This window comes from Mandrillus leucophaeus, unplaced genomic scaffold (genome assembly GCF_000951045.1).
Source record: "Mandrillus leucophaeus isolate KB7577 unplaced genomic scaffold, Mleu.le_1.0 Scaffold4, whole genome shotgun sequence".
Classification (NCBI taxonomy): domain Eukaryota; kingdom Metazoa; phylum Chordata; class Mammalia; order Primates; family Cercopithecidae; genus Mandrillus; species Mandrillus leucophaeus.
This window is the reverse complement of record NW_012104253.1, coordinates 1,849,773-1,869,157: the sequence shown is the minus strand read 5'-3', so window position 1 is coordinate 1,869,157 and position 19,385 is coordinate 1,849,773. Positions and strand designations below refer to the sequence as shown.

At 42.3% G+C, this 19,385-nt stretch overlaps 1 protein-coding gene across 13 annotated transcripts in view; it reads left to right on the top strand.

Moving 5' to 3' along the window:
* The window catches only part of WDR20 (WD repeat domain 20), an 88,589-nt gene that overhangs the window by 42,494 nt on the left and 26,710 nt on the right, over window positions 1-19,385 (top strand). For 7 of the 13 annotated variants that reach the window (XM_011991606.1, XM_011991601.1, XM_011991600.1 and 4 more), the window contains exon 2: window positions 17,429-17,611. The exons of 1 other annotated variant lie outside the window; for it this stretch is intronic. In XM_011991606.1, coding sequence (XP_011846996.1) covers window positions 17,429-17,611 — 183 coding nt within the window. Of the gene's footprint in view, window positions 1-15,952; window positions 16,005-17,428; window positions 17,612-18,364; window positions 18,396-19,385 lie in introns of all 13 variants that reach the window. 5 more of the 13 variants (XR_001007290.1, XR_001007289.1, XM_011991611.1 and 2 more) reach the window with 3 other exon arrangements.

The following is a 19,385-nucleotide window of genomic DNA, read 5'->3' as shown; positions in this document are numbered from 1 at the left end:
GCTTGAACCCCAGAGGCAGAGGTTGCAGTGAGCCGAGATCGTGCCATTGCACTCCAGCCTGGGCTACAGAGCGAGACTCTGTCTCAAAAAAAAAAAAAAAAGTTTCGTTTGTGTGTTTTCCAGATCCTCAGTGAGTTCCTTGTAGGAATGGACCATGTTTGTGCACCTCTTCTCCCTCTCTTCCCTTACACCAGTGGTTCTCTTAGGCCTGGTCCCTGACCAGCAGTATCAGCGTCCCCTCAGAACTTGTGACAATGAAGATTCTGGGTCCCTGCACTTGAACACTGAGTCAGGACCTGTGAGAGGAGAGCGGGCCCAGCAATCTGTGGTGTAACTGCCATGCTAGGTAATTCTGATGGGCTAGTTTGAGAACCACTGCCTTATAGGATCTAATATAGGTTTACCTCACAGCAAACACTCAGCTCACTCACTAATTTGTAGACTCTACTAATCACTGCTGATTTGTTTCTATCTCACAGCTGCCATTTACTGAATAGTTACACTGGGCTAGGCACTGAACTAGGTGCTGTCACATGCATTGTCCCTTATGATCTCACAGATACTTTGCAGAAGAGGGAGTGGTGCGTCCCACTTTATATAGAGATGAGAGAGGGGAGTCTTTGAGGGATGTAGTAACTTGTCAAGGCTACACAGCTGGTAAGTGGCAGCAGGAGATTTCAGCAAGGCCTGTCAGACTCCAAAGCCTATGTTCTTTCTAGTACCCCACGCTGCTTTTCACGTAAACTCTCGCTCCCAGAGAATTCATGTGTCTGTGTGGCTGTCATGTGGTTTTATAATAAATGGTTGTAATACCTATATTTCTATATTTTTCTCATCGTATACTTAAACCACCCACTAACCAGCAACCTTTCAGTTTTTTTAAAAAAGACTTTTCCATTTAATAATATTCATTTATTTACAGTGTGTCAGAATTAGGAGGTATTATGAAAGAGGCCTTTGAGATCATATTCTACCCTCTGTATTTTCACAGGTAGAGCCATCATATGTGCTACTTTATCTTTGTCTCAGAAATTAAACTTTCATTGAGGTGTAAATTGGCATACTACACAGTTCTGACCTCTAAACTTCTTTTTTTTTTTTCCCTAAAAAAAAAAAAAAAGGGAAATGAGGTCTCACTGTGTTGCCCAGGCTGGTCTCGAACTCCAGGCTCCAAGTACTCCTCCCATCTCAGTCTCCCGGAGTGCTAAGATTACAAATGTGAGCCACCACGCCTGGCCTGAATTTATAACTTAAAAACATTATGCTACATCAAGTTCAGTAAAATCTTAACTGATTGGAAAGAGTAATTTTACTGGTTTAACTTTGCCCTTCCTCACCCCCTCATTTTCAAATCCCTCCCCTCATATTTGTATATACGTTTTCCAACAGGTGGCTAAATATTAACTTTTATTTTTAAAATGCCTTGTAAGGAATCAAATACTTATTTCCATGCTAACTCACTGTAGTTCTTGGTTTGAATGCATTTAAAAAATGTAAATTGATACTATTGATAATGATAACAGTTATGTCGGTGCGGTGGCTCACGCCTGTAATCCCAGCACTTTATGAGGCTGAGGCAGGCGGATCACTTGAGGTCAGGAATTCAAGACCAGCCTGACCAACATGGTGAAACCCTGTCTCTACTAAAAATGCAAAAATTAGCTGGGCGTGGTGGTAGGTGCCTGTAATCCCAGCTAGTTGGGAGGCTGAGGCAGGAGAATCACTTGAACCTAGGAGGCGGAGGTTTCAGTCAGCTGAGATTGCACCACTGCACTCCATCCTGGGCAACAGAGCAAGACTCTGTCTCAAAAACAAAGCAACAACAACAATAATAATAGTAACAGCCAGTATTTACATAGCAGTTACTTTGTTCCAGGTATGATTCTGATCACTTTACATATTTTAACTCCTTTAATCCTCGAACACTGCCTATAGCAGGGTCACTATTTTATTATCCCCATTTTCCCATTTTGTGGAAGTATTGGTACATAAAAGCAAATAGCTTGTTCAGGCTCACAGGACAGAATCTGAAGGCATCCTGGCTCCAGAGTCTCTGCTCTTAACCACTCTTTAGAGTGCCTTGCACGTTTTCAACCAGAGCTTTCTCTATATAACATATCACTTTACACTTTTAAAATAGTGTACTATTTATTGCAACTCCTGAGTTCAAGGGATCCTCCCGACTTAGCCTCCGGAGTAGCTTAGATTACTGCTTGGGGTCAAGAATTTTGTAAGAATTTTGTGAGAGCAGGGCAAGTACTCAGGCTTGCTGTGGGCTACAAGAAAAGTGGGGACGTTGTGTTATTTTGGGTCTCTTCATATTTAAAAATAAATCTAGTTGTAGTACACTACACGGAGGAGAGATCAGATCTTTCTATGTCACTTGAGAGATTCCCTTTTGGTTTGTAGCCACAGCTGCTGTCTATGAGACCTGCTGGTATTTGGAGCTTTACCCTTTGTCATAACCATGTGTACTAGCAAGCTGAGGGGCTGGCCTGCATTTCTTAGCTTTCCATATCTATGTACCCTAGTTTAAAATTGCTGCCTGTTTCTGCCATCCTTGTCTTTGCATACAGAATTTTGCATACATCCTTGCTGACCAGAGTTTTATTGATGAGTATTTGACTGCACGGCAAAGAGATGATTTTCCTGAAGGTGGCCAAAAGATTTGGAAAGAGCTGTGGATGTGGGCTTTGGCATTAGTTCATCAGTACACATTCAGCTTGAGAACTTTGAATTATCAAGAGGCAAACAGCTCATGTCTTCCTGTACAGCTGCTGTCTCCTGAAGAAGGCTGGCAGCATTCAGAACGTAACTTACGAACTGTAACCAAAGGAGTGTCATTTGGTTTATCCTAAATTTAATGAGTTTGGGAAAGTCTTCTGTAGTTCATCGCAGTGTATTATAAATAATAGAATAGTTTCAGGTTCTGTCTGGTAGTTACTGTCTGATGTGGAAGCAAGAAGACCACAGGTGAGAGCAGAAGACGACTGAGAAATGAGGGCTTTGGGTTAGGTTACCTTAGTGCTTTTCCTAGTTTCCTGGGCATGGTGCACTTACAGTGAATGAGACCAGAGCTCCGAGTTGAGCTGCTGTGTTAATTGGTTGTATGATTTTAGGCAGTTTACTTCTTTGGTCTGAGTTGCAGCATCTTGAGAGCAAGTGTGACTTTTTTTTTTTTTTTTTAATGACCATTCACCTTAGGTGACTTTTTAAAGTGCCACTCCAGCTTTGTCTATTCTCTGATCCCCTGATGTAAGACTTAGATTACCTACATTCATATAAGATTTTTGTATATTATAATTATATTACAGAATTCTTCACACTGGGAAATGAGTTGCTTCTGTAGTCTACTTCTTTGGTAATAGCTTTATATTTAACTTTTAGCTACTAGTTGCAAAATTTTAATTCCATATATTACATCATATGAGATTGCAGTGCATTATACAAGATCATGAGTGGTAAACTTAGCATAGAGCATAGTCTAGCACATGTGGAATTGTAGACAAGTGTTAACTTTTGGATTATGGTTGATTTTAGCCTTCAGTGTGGAGCTTCCTATTCAGTTCTAAGTGGATTGGCCTGCTAACCTACATTTTAAATACAGCACTGTCCCTGACTGAGATGACGAATACACCTCCTTTCCCTTTCAGCGTAATATTTTTATTTCAGGTCTCAATATTTTAACTTCTAATGCTAAAAATATTACTGAATACTTGAAAACAAATTTCACTGTGTAACCCTTTTAGCTGTTTCCTTCTGGATTAAGGGTAGTGTAGGATTCAGTTTTCCTAGAATCTTTAGAAGACTGTAAAATTGGTGATAAATTCTCAGTTCAGTTCCTATGAGAAAGATGTGGATTCATATTATAAATATACATTAGAGAAAAAATAGGGAGCTAAACTTGGAACAGATTGGATTTCCCAAAGAGGACTCTGGGGAAAGCTATCTTTATTTGCCACTGTAGCAAATTAAGAGCACACAGTGAGCTGTTCTAACGCTGAATGCTATTTGAAGAATAAAACAAAAGAACTAGCCATGGCTTCCTCCTCTGTTGCCTGAATGGTTGGCTTCTTTAAGTAATTTTCCTGGCCTTTCTTCTCTCATTGAGTGATGTCACTGATGCCACAGAAAGATGAGTATAGACTCCTATGGTCTTAATTGGTGTGAAACTTTATGATTTGACTTGTTTGAAATATATTATCACCTGTTGATGATCTATCATTCCCATTCATGCATTTGCTCAGTGTTATAGTAAGCTTCCTTTTATTGTGAATTTTACTGTTTATCAAGTCACAGATTTTTCTGTGACCCTAATACCAGGCCATGACATGCTTTTAAACTACTAGAATAATTTTGAAATAGTTTTAGTAGTTTTTTTTGGTTATTTTTTTCTATTAAAAAATTATGTAAGCAATATATGATTATTGACAAAAAGGCAGAAAATATTATGTAAATATTACCCACTCTTTTAAAAGTAGGCACTTTTGATATTTTGGTGAATATCTTTTCAAACTGTTTTCTTTGCAAATATGTACATGTAAATAAATATATGGCCCAAACAGAATTAGACTTTTTAAAATTCCATATATATTATATATATATATTTTAATAGAGACATTTTACCATGTTTCCCAGGCTGGTTTCGAACTCCTGGACTCAAGTGATCCACCCCCACCTTGGCCTCCCAAAGCGCTGGGATTACAGGTGTGAGCCACTGTGGCCGGCCTGTACTTTTAGTGTAGAAATTTAGCTATAGAAATTTTAGTTACAGAAATTTCCCAGTTTATGCAGAAGTAGAGAAAATAGTATAATGAACTTTCATATACCTGTCTCCCAGCTTCAACAGTTAATGACGTATGGTAAGTTTCATTTCATGTATTATCTTATCCCCATTGGATTATATTAAAGCAAATCCCAAACATCATGTCTTTTCTTCTGTATTTAAAAAAACTTTTTTTAATAGAAATTTTTATCTTTTTTGCTATGTCGGCCAGGCTGGTCTCAAACTCCTGCCTTCAATCAATCCTCCCAACTCGGCCTCACAAAGTGGGAGGATTACAGGCACAAGCCACTGTCCCTGGCATCCTGTATTCTTTTTGTAAGAGTTTGAGTCTTATGTTTTCCATGCTGGCCTTGAAAACATAGTGAAAGACGTTTGTATTTGAACACAGGCTGTTCCTTGACAGATGTGTAAGTATTCTTTATGGTTGATTTCTTGACTTATGAAGGTCTTTTTCTTGTATTTAATCTAGTTAAAAAAAATCTAACTTTTTTTTTCTTTCATTTAAAAAATTTTTTTGTAGAGACAAGTTCTCATTATGTTGCCCAGGCTGGTCTTGAACTTCTGGACTCAATTTATCCTCCTGCTTTGACCCCCTAAAGTGCTGGGATTACAGGCATGAGCCGCCATGCCTGGCGCTTTAAAAAATAAACAGGCCAGGTGCAATGGCTCATGCCTGTAATCCCAGCACTTTGGGAGGCCGAAGTGGTCAGATCACTTGAGGTTAGGAGTTCAAGACCGGTCTGGGCAACATGGTGAAACCCTGTCTCTACTAAAAATATAAAAATTAGCAAAGTGTGGTGGTGCATACCTGTAATCCTGGCTACTTGGGAGGCTGAGGCAGGATAATCACTTGAGCCTGGGAGGTGGAGGTTGCAGGGAGCTGAGATGGCGCCATTGCACTCCAGCCTGGGCGACAGAGTGAGACTCCGTCTGAAAGAAAAAGAAAAAAGAAAAAAAAAAGAAAGTTATGGCCTAAACATATTTTTAGGTTATTTGAGGATATTAGACATATATGATGAATGACCACAGCACAAATGCCAAGTGAGTAGTTGCAGTGATGAACGAATGCTGTTGAACTTCCGATGAAGGCGAGATCAAAGCTTTTCCTCACACTAGTATTTAGATCAGCTCTCTGTTACCCGAACTGATTTGAGGCTGTATTCTTCAGCTGATGCCTGGTTGGATCAGAGATAATTTGAATTACAGAAGCCAAGTCAAGCATTTTGGCCACTTGTTTTTGTAGCTGATCTTCATTAATGTTTAAGATAAATGTTCTCTCACTCTAACTCTTTTGCTTCCTGTTTGAAACACAACAGTGCACTATGTCCAAAATGCTGTCGTTTGATGTAAAATTACTGGTACATGTGTCGTTTATTGAAATTTTATACATTACAGATTCAGTAGCTTATTGTTCTAGCTGAAGTTGGGTGATTGAAAAGGGAGTAACAGCTAGATATGGTCAAAGGTGAAGTCGTAAGCATTGTGAATTTTGGGCAGATCACCACCTCTTCCTGGGCCTCGGTTTCTCTGTAGGATGAGGAAATGGAAGTTTGTAGGCCCTCTGCACAACTGGGGACTTAGGGCCTTTTTCACTTAGGATGGGAGCTCTTCTACCGATTATTGCTTATGTTGCTCAGCAAGTTGAATTGGAAATTTAAAATCACTTATGTGCTCTGCTGAATATAATGAGCCCATGGATGGTCCAAAGGTTAGAACAACAACAGTATAGTAGTTAGGCAGCACATAGGAATTACTCTCTGCTCTGTAATGCTCTTTAATTTACCAGTGTTGTCTCAAGACTTTCAGAAAGGCATAGAATTCTCCCTCCTATCACTGTTTAAAAATTTTTGTTCTAAGAATTTGAAATCATCTTTTGCAGAAATGAATGCATCTTGCCTTTTCGTTAGTGTGAGATACTGGTATTCCCTTTGGAATGGGAATGCGTATTCCTATGCATATTTAACAGAAGGGTTCATTAAAAATAGGTCATTTGAATATGTCAGCATTTTAATGTGATGAGATCTAGTGTTAGGATGTGTGCAAATTGAATTTAGCTTGATGTTTATTCATAGCTTTTCTTTAATGAAGAAATCAGTATTTCATTAGCCTAAGGAAGCTTCACAACAGCCATTTGTGGTGACTTGCCTCACGATAGGAGATCTAACCTTACGTGGAGTACAGCATCAGAGAATGAAGAGCTGGTAAAGATGTTGCAGTGTAGCCATTTTTAAGTTCATCTTTAAGAAGCTACTGTGAAGGAAGAGAAGTAGATTTTAATAGCTGGCAGTTTCTAAATGATAGGCTGCCTTAGGAAAAAGTGACATGTGAGAACAACAAAAGCTTGTTATTTCAGCAGATGCTTGACTGAGGGTGCTAGGCCAGGGAAGATGCTGCCACAGAATGTCCGCCCTGTGCTTGTTCCTGCTTTCCGCTGGTGGCCACCCTCTCCCCACCCAATGCAGAGCTCCAAAGGAGGGGCTTTTGCTGGCCCCTGGGAGAAGCTGTCTGATGAGCAGCAAGCAATTCCAGAGATTGTCCTTGTGAAATTTTTACTTAACACACGTTACATACTTTGTAGCTGTGTGTCTCTTTTCATTTTGGGATGACATGAAGGTGATGTTCCACACATCTTACATCTTGCTATTTGCTGACGTTTGACTCGTTGTCCTGCCTACCTCCCCTCTGTCTAGTTCTCTGTGCCGCCTCCCAAAGCCTTGCTGTGGCTAAACACAGCCCCTTGAACGTGGGTGGCCAGGGCTCATTCCAGGTCAGAGCCCATCAGAAGCGCGCTAGAGACAACACACCAACGGTTGGTCTTTAGTGAAGGGGATTGGTTTGGAATGCCAAGCGAGTGTGGGCTGTACTAGTATGTTTGAGAATGAAGGAGGAATGGAAACTAAGAAAGAGAAGCTACTGTTTTGTTTTGAAAGATTATATTGGAAGGAAAACCTGCTGAAAGCGGGCTTCCACTGCTGGTGTCCTTCTCCAGGAAATTTAGGTCAGAAAGAAACATTTCTGTTTTCCTTATGTCTATTTCTTTGAAGGTATTAATGAATGATGAGAATTTTCAAAGCCTGTATGATAAGTAGCAAGTCCTTCTGTATTCAGAAGGAAACTAATGTTTTCTGAGTGCCTTTTAAGTGCCAGGGATTCTCCTGGGACTTATATTATTTCACTTTAATAAAATAATGCTGTGAGGCAAATGATTGAAAAGAAGAAGTAGATCTGGAATCTGGGCCACACTGAGAGAGGATGGAATATTTGAGTCCCACTTCAACAAGCCTAGGAACATGGAGTCACACAGTGATAGAACTGTAGAACTAGGTGCCACCTCACATGTCTGCTGCAACACCCCAGCAGTAGAAGGCGGTGCAGTAGAAGGTGCATGGGCTGGAATTTTGATGGCCAGACTCTACCAGTAGGTTCCTCTGGGTGGCTGATTCTGTTTTCTTGTTTATAAAATGGGGGTGACAGTTGTACCTACTGCATAGGTTTGTAGCGAGGTTTCAAAAAACTGATGCATGGAGGTGCTTTGTAAACTGTAGTGATGTACTAGTATTTACTGATGGAGACTATTTGCTTTCATGGATGGACACCCAAGAAGGCATTTATTGTTAGCATTTTGGTCAGCAAAATAATTATCAAGATTGCGCCACTGCACTCCAGCCTGGGTGACAGAACGAGACTCCGTCTCAAAAAAAAAAAAAAAAAGATTGTATGTTTGCTTTTATATACATTTGGCTGTAGGTCTCTTGGTTTCTATCACTTTACTATTCTTTCCCTCCATTTTCAGAATTGTTTCCTTTCTGTGACAGATATTCAATGATAACCTTCTGTGTGCTAGGCCCTCTATTAGATGTTGGAGACAGGGAGGTGAATAACAGATAAATTCTTGTCCTTTTTGAAATGAAACACTTGAAACTGTACAGTTTGTTTTACCTGTGGGCATAGGTGACCCAGGCCTAACTGACTTCTTACGTTTCTGACATACATATATTTTAAACAAGTGTTAGGCTCTTTACATACTGTTAATGCCAACTGTTCAGATATTTTGGTTGTAACTATTGAATTGAAGAGATCAGGAGGAGCATGGATTGTGTGGGTGTTTCCGTAAGATAAACCTGGTTTTGTTGCCCCTTCAAGGGCAGCGGTGGGACTGTGGAATTGGCATCTGTGTGGTACTCTGCAGCTGATTGTTACTTGAACATTAAACTGTTCGCCTACACTGAAGTGTGGGCAGTTGAAGATGTTTGAAAATCACTGTGTGGTATTTTTGCCATTAGATCCACCCAGTTATTTCCCATTATGTTGAAGAAAATTTTGGCTAAATAGTTGAACTTTGTTCAAAAGGTGAGTGTCCGCTCTAAGTGGCCAAGGTCTCTCTTCATCTTCAGTGTCTTCCCCCGACCCCCCACCCAGGTTTCACCAGGATGACAAGCAGATGTGGTCCAGCCCCAGGTCCTGGAGTGTGGACTAATCAGTCCCTAACAGGCACTAGCAGCTCCAAGCCTGACTAGGTTAAAAGTTCCACCAAGGGCCGGGCACGGTGGCTCACACCTGTAATCCCAGCACTTTGGGAGGCCGAGGCAGGCGGATCACGAGGTCAGGAGATTGAGACCATCCTGGCTAACACGGTGAAACCCCCTCTCTACTAAAAATACAAAAATTAGCCAGGTGTGGTGGCAGGTGCCTGTAGTCCCAGCTACTAGGGAGGCCGAGGCAGGAGAATGGCGTCAACCCTGGAGGCGGAGCTTGCGGTGAGCCATGATGGCGCCACTGCACTCCAGCCTGGGCGACAAAGTGAGACTCCATCTCAAAAAAAAAAAAAAAAAAGTTGCACCAAAAAAACCCGTGGAACAGTCTTTCCTATGTGGTTTATTTTGGATCTGAAGTTTTAAGATAGGCCCCTAGTTGTTCCACTTCTTTTCTAGTGGGTGATCCTTTGTGGCTGTTGGAAGTAATTTCTTGGTCACTTTTGGTCCCTGTTTTGGTTGTCTGAGATGTGGTCAAGAGGAATGGTAGCACTACAGTCGTTCTCTTCTGATTTTCAAAATGGCTTATGGCAACCTTTGATGCTGCTCAGACTGCTCCAGCTAGTTTAGATTAATTCATTCAGGCTGTCAGTGACTCAGCAGCCTCCTGGCTCCTTTCTTGTTTTTAAAAGGAGCTGGACTTTCACAATATATGGAATATAGTTAACATATTGCAGCTAATAAGTGTGGCACATAGTGCTAGGCATCAGTGAAGGGGACTGGAAGAATGTCACATAGGCTAGGGGGGCCAGGGGGACATGACATGTCTGCTTTTGTGAATATGAGGGTAGGGGATGTTTTCTGGGTAAAAGAAGGAATGGCAGGAAAGGCGAGGTGTCAGAAGCACAGGCAGCAGCCAGGGTTCTTTGGGGTAATGTGTGTGGAGGGACGGGGGTGATAAGGCCACATTGGGCAGCCTGTGAGTGCTAAGCTGTAGGCCCTGCAGAGCTGTGGCAATGGTGGAGTCGGGGAGTGACCTAAGGCTTCCCGAAGATGCATCTGCAAAGTGTAGGCAGATTGCATGGGATTAGAAATGGGTGGAAGGAGACTGGCGCAGAGCTAGAGAGGCTGATCTAGGCTGGGGAAACCCAGGCTGGATGAGGGCCCTGAAGCTGTCCTTTGGGCAGGGGTGCCAGGCTGGGGACCCAACAGAGCGCCAAGTATAAGGCTGGTTGGGGTGGGGCTTAAGGATGGGAGGAGTGGACTGAGGAGGTAGAGAGGTAGAGAGTGCTTTGGGTGTAGGCCAGGTGAATTTCTGGTCTACCTGCATTAGGCATTTGGTAGCTATTAGCTATGCCAGTAAAAGGATCTTTTACTTTTCTGGGAAGACTCTGCAAGACCAGTTCTCTCTTAGGTGATTCTCAGGTGGGGATGTGAAATTTAGGGAAAATAAAACTACCTTTATTACCTACACTGTCTCCACCTGATTCATTTAAAATTATATCTAAGATTATAATTTGACACACATTTTTCAAAAGAGCTCTGAGATATTTTTCATACCACCTCAGATGCTTCTAGGCACTCAAGAGTTTTATCAAGTAAAACTTTACCAGGCCCATGTGATGTGATGTGGCTGTTGCCCGTGATGCCACAGGCTTCCCAAAGCCCTACTGAGGCCCACTAAGTTGGTGGGAACCAGGCTGCAAGCTCTTTGCCTTTGGCGGAATAGCCCCTCGCAGGTTCAAGTCCTTCCTCCACATTTCTGTCCACTCAGCAGCATTCCTAAGGGAAGAGTGAGCAGGCAGGGCTGTGGTGAAGGCATGAACTGGAACTGGAGGGTTTCTTTTGCAGACCCTTTGTGGTACTGGACAGAAATTCCTCAAGGACCTATAGGCTCATTAGTGCCTTGCTGAACTAACCCAGCTGACTCTGAATTTCAGTAGTAGTATTCCAGAAAAATTAGTTAGGCATGGTGGCACACACCTGTGTCCCAGCTACTTGAGAGGCTGAGGCAGGAGGATCAATTGAGCCCAGGAGGTTGAGGCTGCAGTGAGCTGTATTTGCATCGCTGTACTCCAGTCTGGGCAACACAGCAAGACCATGTTTACCAAAAAAAAAAAAACAAAAAAAAAATTCCAGATATTTTAAGAATGAAAAGTCTAAGGAAGGCCAGGTGTGATGGCTCACGCCTGTAATCCCACCACTTTGGGAGGCCAAGGCAGGCGGATCACTTGATGTCAGTTCGAGACCAGCCTGGTTAACATGGTGAAACCCCGTCTCTACAAAAAATACAAAAATTAGCTGGGCGTGGTGGCACGTACCTGTAATCCCAGCTACTCGGGAGGCTGAGGCAGGAGAATCACTTGAACCCAGGAGGCAGAGGTCGCAGTGAACCGAGATCTCACCATTGCACCCTAGCGTAATAGAGCGAGACCTTGTCTCAATAATAATAATAGTAATGAAGAAAAAGAAAAAGTTGAAGGAAAAGAGAAGTATTACATTTAAAAATGTCTACTTACTGATCAAGGCTTTGATAACTAGTTGTTTCTTTAGCAGGAATTTTAAAACTGTCACTTACAATTTTTCTATTAAGTTGAGAACTTAGTAAGTATGATGAGACTGTCAAATTATTTGTAATCAGTAACTCCTTATGCATACTCGTGAGCATAATGATAAAATTTAAACTTTCCATAGAAAAAAGAAACAGTTGTGGTTTAATATATGCTACAAATACTTAGCATCTGTGGCAGGCTGGATACTCAGCTGGGGCTGGAGACCAAATACCCGATTCTTAAAATGGATAAGAATGTTTAATAAATCGGTTCTTCTATAAATTCATAGTTATCTGTCAGAATCTGAGTGGAAAAACCTTACGTTGAGGAACTTAGTTAATTGGTAATAGTTAGGATGCAAACCATTTTTTGAAATCCCAAAGTCTGTAGAGTCTGTCAGAAAGCTGAAAAAAACTAATTTTGTGGAACTATACAGTGGTAACTGTTTAATAAAGTTCTCCTTAAAAGAGTTTTTGTTATTTGAATTGATTATAACAGACATAAAACAATTCTGAAGTCATGTAAGTGATTAAATATGAAATGTTGTGGAACGAATTAAGTACTTGAGAATTGTTGGGAAAATCCTTGCTGTGGGTGGTGGGACTTGAACTGACGGTCAAGATTCCTGGGGAGGCAGGCAGAGGAGACTGTCCCTACCAAGAGGGTGACTTAATGAAGCCAAGAAAGAGGGGATGTATGCTCAGGCCAGTGCTCATGAGTTGTGTGGAGGGCCAGTGAAGGGTGGAGAGGCAAGATTGTGTAGAGCTGATAAGAGCACAACCTCATGACCCGGAACTTCCTTCCAGGTCCCTCATCAGTGTAATGTGGAAACATTAGTACCAGCTTGGAGGGGTGACTAGGACTGGATTGGATGATGAGTGTAAAGTTCCTGGCAGGCCTGGCACATAGAAAGTGTTGACTAGGCCAAACGCGGTGGCTCACGCTTGTAATCCCAGCACTTTGGGAGGCCAAGGCAGTTGGATCACCTGAGGTCAGGAGTTTGAGACCAGCCTGGCCAACATGGTGAAACCCCGTCTCTACTAAAAATACCAAACAACAACAACAACAAAACAAAACATTAGCCAGGTGTGGTGGCAGACTCCTTTAATCCCAGCTACTCAGGAGGCCACGGCAGGAGACACTTGAACCCGGAGGCAGAGGTTACAGTGAGTCGAGATCACACCATTGCACTCCAGCCTGGGCAACAAGAATGGAATTCTGTTCTAAAAAAAAAAAAAAAAGAAAGTATTGACTAGACAGAAAGTGATATTGCTGTTGGGGAGGATGGGGGTGAACCCTGGAGGGCAGGGGTGCTAGGTACTTTTTCCTACTTTGACTTGATAGAAATTAGGAGGCCACAGGCCAGGCCCAGTGGCTCACACCTGTAATCCCAGCACTTTGGGAGGCTGAGGTGGGCGGATCACTTGAGGTCAGGAGACCGAGACCAGCATGGCCAACATGGTGAAACCCTGTCTCTACTGAAAATACAAAAATTAGCTGGGCATGTTGGTGCATGCCTGTAATCCCAGCTGCTGAGGAGGTTGAGGCACAAGAATTGCTTGAACCCTGAAAGTGGAGGTTGCGGTGAGCTGAAGTCATGCCAGTGCACTCCAGCCTTGGCAACACAGCAAGACTCTATCTCAAAAAAAAAAAAAAAAAAAAAAAAAAAGGAAAAAGAAATTAGGAGACATTTTGATTAGAGATAAGATGTAGCTGGAATGAATGAATAATGGTAGCTACCCAAATACTTCTGTGTGCTCTGTGCTTTCTGTTGTCTGCAGGCCTCACCATTGCCGTGCAGGAGAGGGACCTTTCATCTCCTAGGCTTAGTGAGAGGAAACTTGCACTTTGCCCAAGGCCACTTGGCTACCAAGAGAGAAGGCAGGATTTGAACTTAGGCTTGCCTGGTCTGGGCTCTTTCTCTCTCTACCAGACCGCCCCTGCCTGGGAAGCCATCTGCCAGGGGTTGATGACCCCATGGGAAGAGGAATAGCTGGCTCGGGTGGTTACTTCTGCTCCTAAAAAGGTGTGTGAGCTCAGAGTGCATGTTGGCCCCAACACCCCATCCCCCGCCTCCCAGAGGAGGAGGAAATACGATGGTCACATATCAATGGAAATTGAGTTAGAACTCAGCGATGAATGGAAAGAGGACCAGTGAGTGGGAGATGGTTGTGCTTGGACATGAAGGCAGGCACTGGGAGACCTGGCCTTTCTCTATCTGAGGTGGGGCTCCAAAAAGCTCAGGCCCAAGAGTGGAGTCCATAGATTTTTCAGAAATATAATTTTTTTTTTTATGGGCACATAACCTAGCAGTCACTTCAGACTTCATGGTAGTTCTTACTTGGTAAAGGTGACATATTGCCTGGCTGGACTTCTGCTGTTCCAGTTTGGTCAGTGCCACTGGAGAGGGATTGGGGAGGGAGGAGTGACCTTAGGTACCTGAGAGAGATTCTAAGTGTTCCTTGGGGCCAGCCAGGTCAACTTTTGTGTCTTCTGGACAGTGCCACTCACACTAGTGTTGACAGACCAACTTTAAAAAAATTTTAGTCTATGTGGATTGATACTTTTGTAAAAATAAGAATTAATAGGAAAAGAAACTGAAAGAAACATGCAGAATACAAACTCTAACTTTTTATCATTAGATTCAACAGATGTAAAATTTGTCAGTTGCCATAAAACTTTCTAAACTCTTATTCTCAATTTCTGTACTACAGGCAGTGCGTTTGACTGCAGACTAATAAACTAGTCCTGGACTGGTACACTTCAAGAGCAGTGACCTAGGAAGAAAGTTTGTTAAGCAAATTAGTAGAATAAACAGGGTAGTTTTAGAATATTTACCTGATTTTTTACTTTTTTTTTTTTTTTTTTTTGAGACAGAGTCTTGCTCTGTTACCCAGGCTGGAGTGCAGTGGTGTGATCTCGGCTCACTGCAACATCCGCCCCCCAGGGTCAAGCGATTCTCCTGTCTCAGCCTTCCGAGTAGCTGGGATTACAGGCGCCTGCCACCACACCCGGCTAATTTTTGTATTTTTAGTAGAGATGGGGTTTCATCATATTGGTCAGGCTGGTCTTGAACTCCTGACCTCAGGTGATCCTCCCTCCTCAACTTCCCAAAGTGCTGGGATTACAGGCATGAGCCACCATGCCTGGCCCATTTTACCTGATTTAAGAGTAAACATAATATCTTCTCATTTAAAATGCTTCCATCTTTTCAGTAAAATTCCATATTGGGAGGCAGGGATGTAAAAACATACCAATAACTGAAGCCAATGTAGTTGTGAGGGAGTCCCTGAGTCTAACCCTAAACTGGTGGCAGTACTTAGAAAAATAGGTGCTTTTACTTCCTCTGTTGTTTCTGAGAAACATTACCTATTCTTTAATTTATATTAGACTGTTTTCTTTGTTAATTTCTGTCTGGCCTTTGACTTGATCTGTGTATTTCAGTGCGTAATTTTAGGTATATTCTTTTAGGGGAAAGTTCCCTAAGTGGTAGTTGTTGTCGTTTTGTCTTGCTGTGTCATCTAGCCCCGAGTGCAGTGGTGCAATCCTAGTTAACTGTCACCTTGAACTCCTGGGCTCAAGCAGTCTTCCCACCTCAGCCTCCTGAATAACTAGGACCACAGGCGTGCACCGCCACACCTAGCTGATTTTTTATTTTTCCTAAGCAAACTAACAACAAAAAAAAATAAGTCTCAAGAGTTGAATATACTGATACAGTAATTATGTGTAACTTAATTGTTTGTATTTCAAATTGGATTTTTGTTCTCTAGCTGCCAGTTATATCTTATTTTATATTTGTTGGTTTTTTGTTTTTTTTTTTGGTGGGTGTCTTCCTCATTCTGAGATGGATGGCGTGTGGTGTTCTCTCAGGCCAGGTTTCTCTTTTCCTGCCATCCGAGCCTGCTCAGAAGCTGCCTTCCTCAGACGGCCTGTCCGTGGCCATGGTCCTGGGCCCCGCTGCTCACTCTCGCAGCACTCGGCAGAGCTGCCTTCAGCCCGCCTTGCTGCACAGCAGCGGCTCCCCTCCGCTGGCCCCTTTTCTCCTCGCTCCAAAGTCAGGACTCCCTTTTGTTTTGTATCGTGCTTTGTATTACACTTTTCAAGGCTCTTTCATGTATATATTCTCTTATTTCATCCTCCAGACAATCCCATGAGGTTGGTAGAACAGAGATTCTCATCTCCGTTTTAACTGAGGTGAGGCTGGGAGAGTGTCCGCATGGCATGCACCCTCATTCCTTTGCCCTGGGGCTCCCAGAGCTACTTGTTACCACTCAGGTCCAGACTTCCACATGTGCAAGGTTTTGAGTTTGCTCAAAGACGCCTGTAATTTTGAGGTCCTCTTTCTATTCAGTATTTATATTTGTTATTGGAAAGTCAAACATTAGAATACTTGGTTCAATGTCACAGGCCTCTTTGGAAGAAAGAAATCTTCAGAACCTGAGGGGCAGTCAGTAGAGAACTAGAGCCGGGAGCCCCAGAGGGCCACACAGGGTGAACTGGGTGTCTTGAGGGACGAGTTCTGCTTCAGGGTCAGTTGTCTCCATTGGAGATTTCCAGATAAGAGTGGGAGGGGGTGGGTTTCCCTTATTTCACCAATAAAAGCCCAGCATACTGGGATGCCACAGGACATTTCTCATGAAGAAAAGAATCCTTCTTGAAAGTGGGGAGGGCACATTGAAAAATCACTGTTCACCCAAGTGAGAAATCATTTGCTCTTGACTCTCTCTCCCCATCCCCTTAATGGCCAAACAGATCTGGGTTCCAAATCCAGTCCTGCCACTTACTAGGTAGGTATGGTGACGTTGGTCAAGTTATTTAACTTCCCTAAACTTGTTTTCTCATCTGTAAAATGGGTAAGATATTGTCCACTCTGGAGCATTACTGTTAGGATTAAGGACAATGCATGTAAAGCTCTTTGCTTATGGCCTCAATAAGTGAATGTTCCCTGAAACCTAATCCAGAAGAGGGATTTTGACCCAGGAAGGGAGCCACCTGTACAGAGTGGGCTCCAGCAGTGGGTCTTAGACTTGAGTGGGCATCAGAATCACTTGGAAGGCTGTTTAAACTAAGGCTTGCTGGCCCTACTCCCATAGTTTCTGATTCATTTAGTCTGGGGTGAGGTTTGAGATTTTTGCATTTCTAAGTTCCCACGTGCTGCTGCTGCTGCTTCTGGTTTGGGGACTACACTTCGAGAACCACTGGGCTGCAGGTAACTGGCCAGTGGGCATTTAGGTGCTGTAGATACATTGAAAGCTGAGCTTTTTATGTGGTTACTCTGTTAGACACTGCTTGAAATGCATTTTGAAAATACTGAATTTAGTATCTCAAGGATATTTCCTGCTGAAGTCCAGGAGTCTTTGTTACATGTACTTGAAGGAGAATAAGTTGTGAAAGTAACAGTTATAAACGTATTATAGATAGTCTAATAATATCGAATTGGCTAAGGTATGTGAAAGTGCTTTTATAAAATGTTAGATGAATGTTGTCACAACTGAAAAAATATTTTAAATAACTTCATTTTTAAGATTAAACGTCATAATGGAGTATAAAATAGCATAACTTAGATTTCTCATCTCAATGTGCTGTTTACTGTATGTATTTTTCTCTTTCTCCTCCAGGCTGCTGACTTGAGTAAACCAATAGATAAAAGGATATACAAAGGAACACAGCCTACTTGTCATGACTTCAACCACCTAACAGCCACAGCAGAAAGTGTCTCTCTCCTAGTGGGCTTTTCCGCAGGCCAAGTCCAGCTTATAGACCCAATCAAAAAAGAAACTAGCAAACTTTTTAATGAGGAAGTAAGTAGCACCCTGTCTTAGCTGTTAAGAATCCCTTTAAGAGTTGATACATTCTCACCGAGGTTAGTGGGCCTTATTTTGCACTTCAGGCTAAGCCCATTTTTTATTCGCCCAGCCCTCCTACCTAGTATGCCCAAGTTTAAATGTGGTGGATAAATTTGTTGACCTTACCTGTTCTTCCTTGGGGTAACTGTTTTGTGCATTTTTGTGGAGCATGCTCAGGTGTCTATAACAGTTGTTTTAAAACTCTTCTATAATGGAGATAGGGACAGTACTGTAACTTGGTATTTATAATTTAAATAAGAAAATACAGAATTCCAAAGTTGGTTTACATCACCAGAACATTTCATGCAGATCAAAGAACTTGATGACATTTCCTTAGGCTGCTTAAATTGTAGCTAAAGCTTCTGTATGTGTGTTTGACAGTTATTTGGCTAAGGAATACTTCACTTGCTCTTAAAAATAGTTGCTGTAAACTCACCTTTGACATAGTTAGAAATTCTGGCACTTAAAGTTTGGTCACATGACATAGCTTTTGCCAGTGTTATAGTATGTACTGGGGTTTCTAGTATCTTCAGTTTCATTCTGGAAAGAGCCTGAGATATCTGAGCTGTCTGTTCAGGAACATGTCAGGGCTGTTAAATGTGGCATATAGAAATTGCCAAGTAGATTATATTTTTTAAAGCTGTTGGAGCATCTTTCAGCCTCAAGTATTGCTATTTCATATTTAATGTTCTTCCTCCTCTGTTTCAGTATGACTTTTCTACCAAGTGGGAAAGATAAGGTAGGCTTGCTGAGTTAGAAACCCTGGGTTCCAGTCTCTACTTGGGACCTTGCCACTGAGGTGCGAGGGTCAGGCTATGTAGGACCCCCTCCCTTTTGCATTGTTGCTTGGTTTGAACATCATTAACTTGGAACAAAAACACATTATAGAATATGGTTTTTAAGAAATAATTTTGTTTGGGGAAGAAAATTCAAATTGACAAATAAATGGCAGTTAAAATTTGGATTCTTCTGCAGTCGTGGTGCTTGCTATCCATGCAAATCAGCGTCCACCCAGGGTGCTCCTGTCTGACCTCGCCAGTGGGTTTGATAAGATCTTAGGAACCATGCCGTCTCTTCTAGTTTCCTCTGAGTTGACTGGAAATAAAACTTGCCATTTGGACTGACACACTGTAGAGGAAAAGTATTTAATCCCATTTTGCATTAAAAAAAAGTGAAGCAGAAAATATTTTATTTACCTAGATGTTTTGTTAGTATCACCTGAGGAAGTGATTTCTGAGTAGCTGGATGATTATTTTTTTGGTGCTGGGTTGCGGGAGCAGCACACAAAATTGGCCTCCTGTGCACTGTTAGCAGAAATTGTGAATTTGGAATCATTGTGGGTTTTTATTGTTTAGGTAAGGGAGAGTGTGATTGAGGGGGCAGGGATTGGAGCCATGTACAGGGCTGTTAGTAAACAAGACCCGGAGGCAGCCCTGGCCGAGGATGGTACAGAATGCCGCTCAGAGAACAAGAAAGTTTTGTGTGTCGTGGCAGGGGGAGGGCAGGGAGTTGGAGACCACACGTCCCCAGAGTCTCAGGCCTCTGGGAGCACCCAGGCTGCGTCAGCCAGCACTATCCCTGCCCTGGTGACTGGGAGTTGCAGGCTGGAAGGCAGCTCCTCATTCTTCATGATTTAAGCATGAGTTATCTCATACTCATTTTACATTTTATTTGAAAAATTGCTATTTAGAATGCTAGGACTGTGTGTGGTTTAATGCCAGCTTGGCAT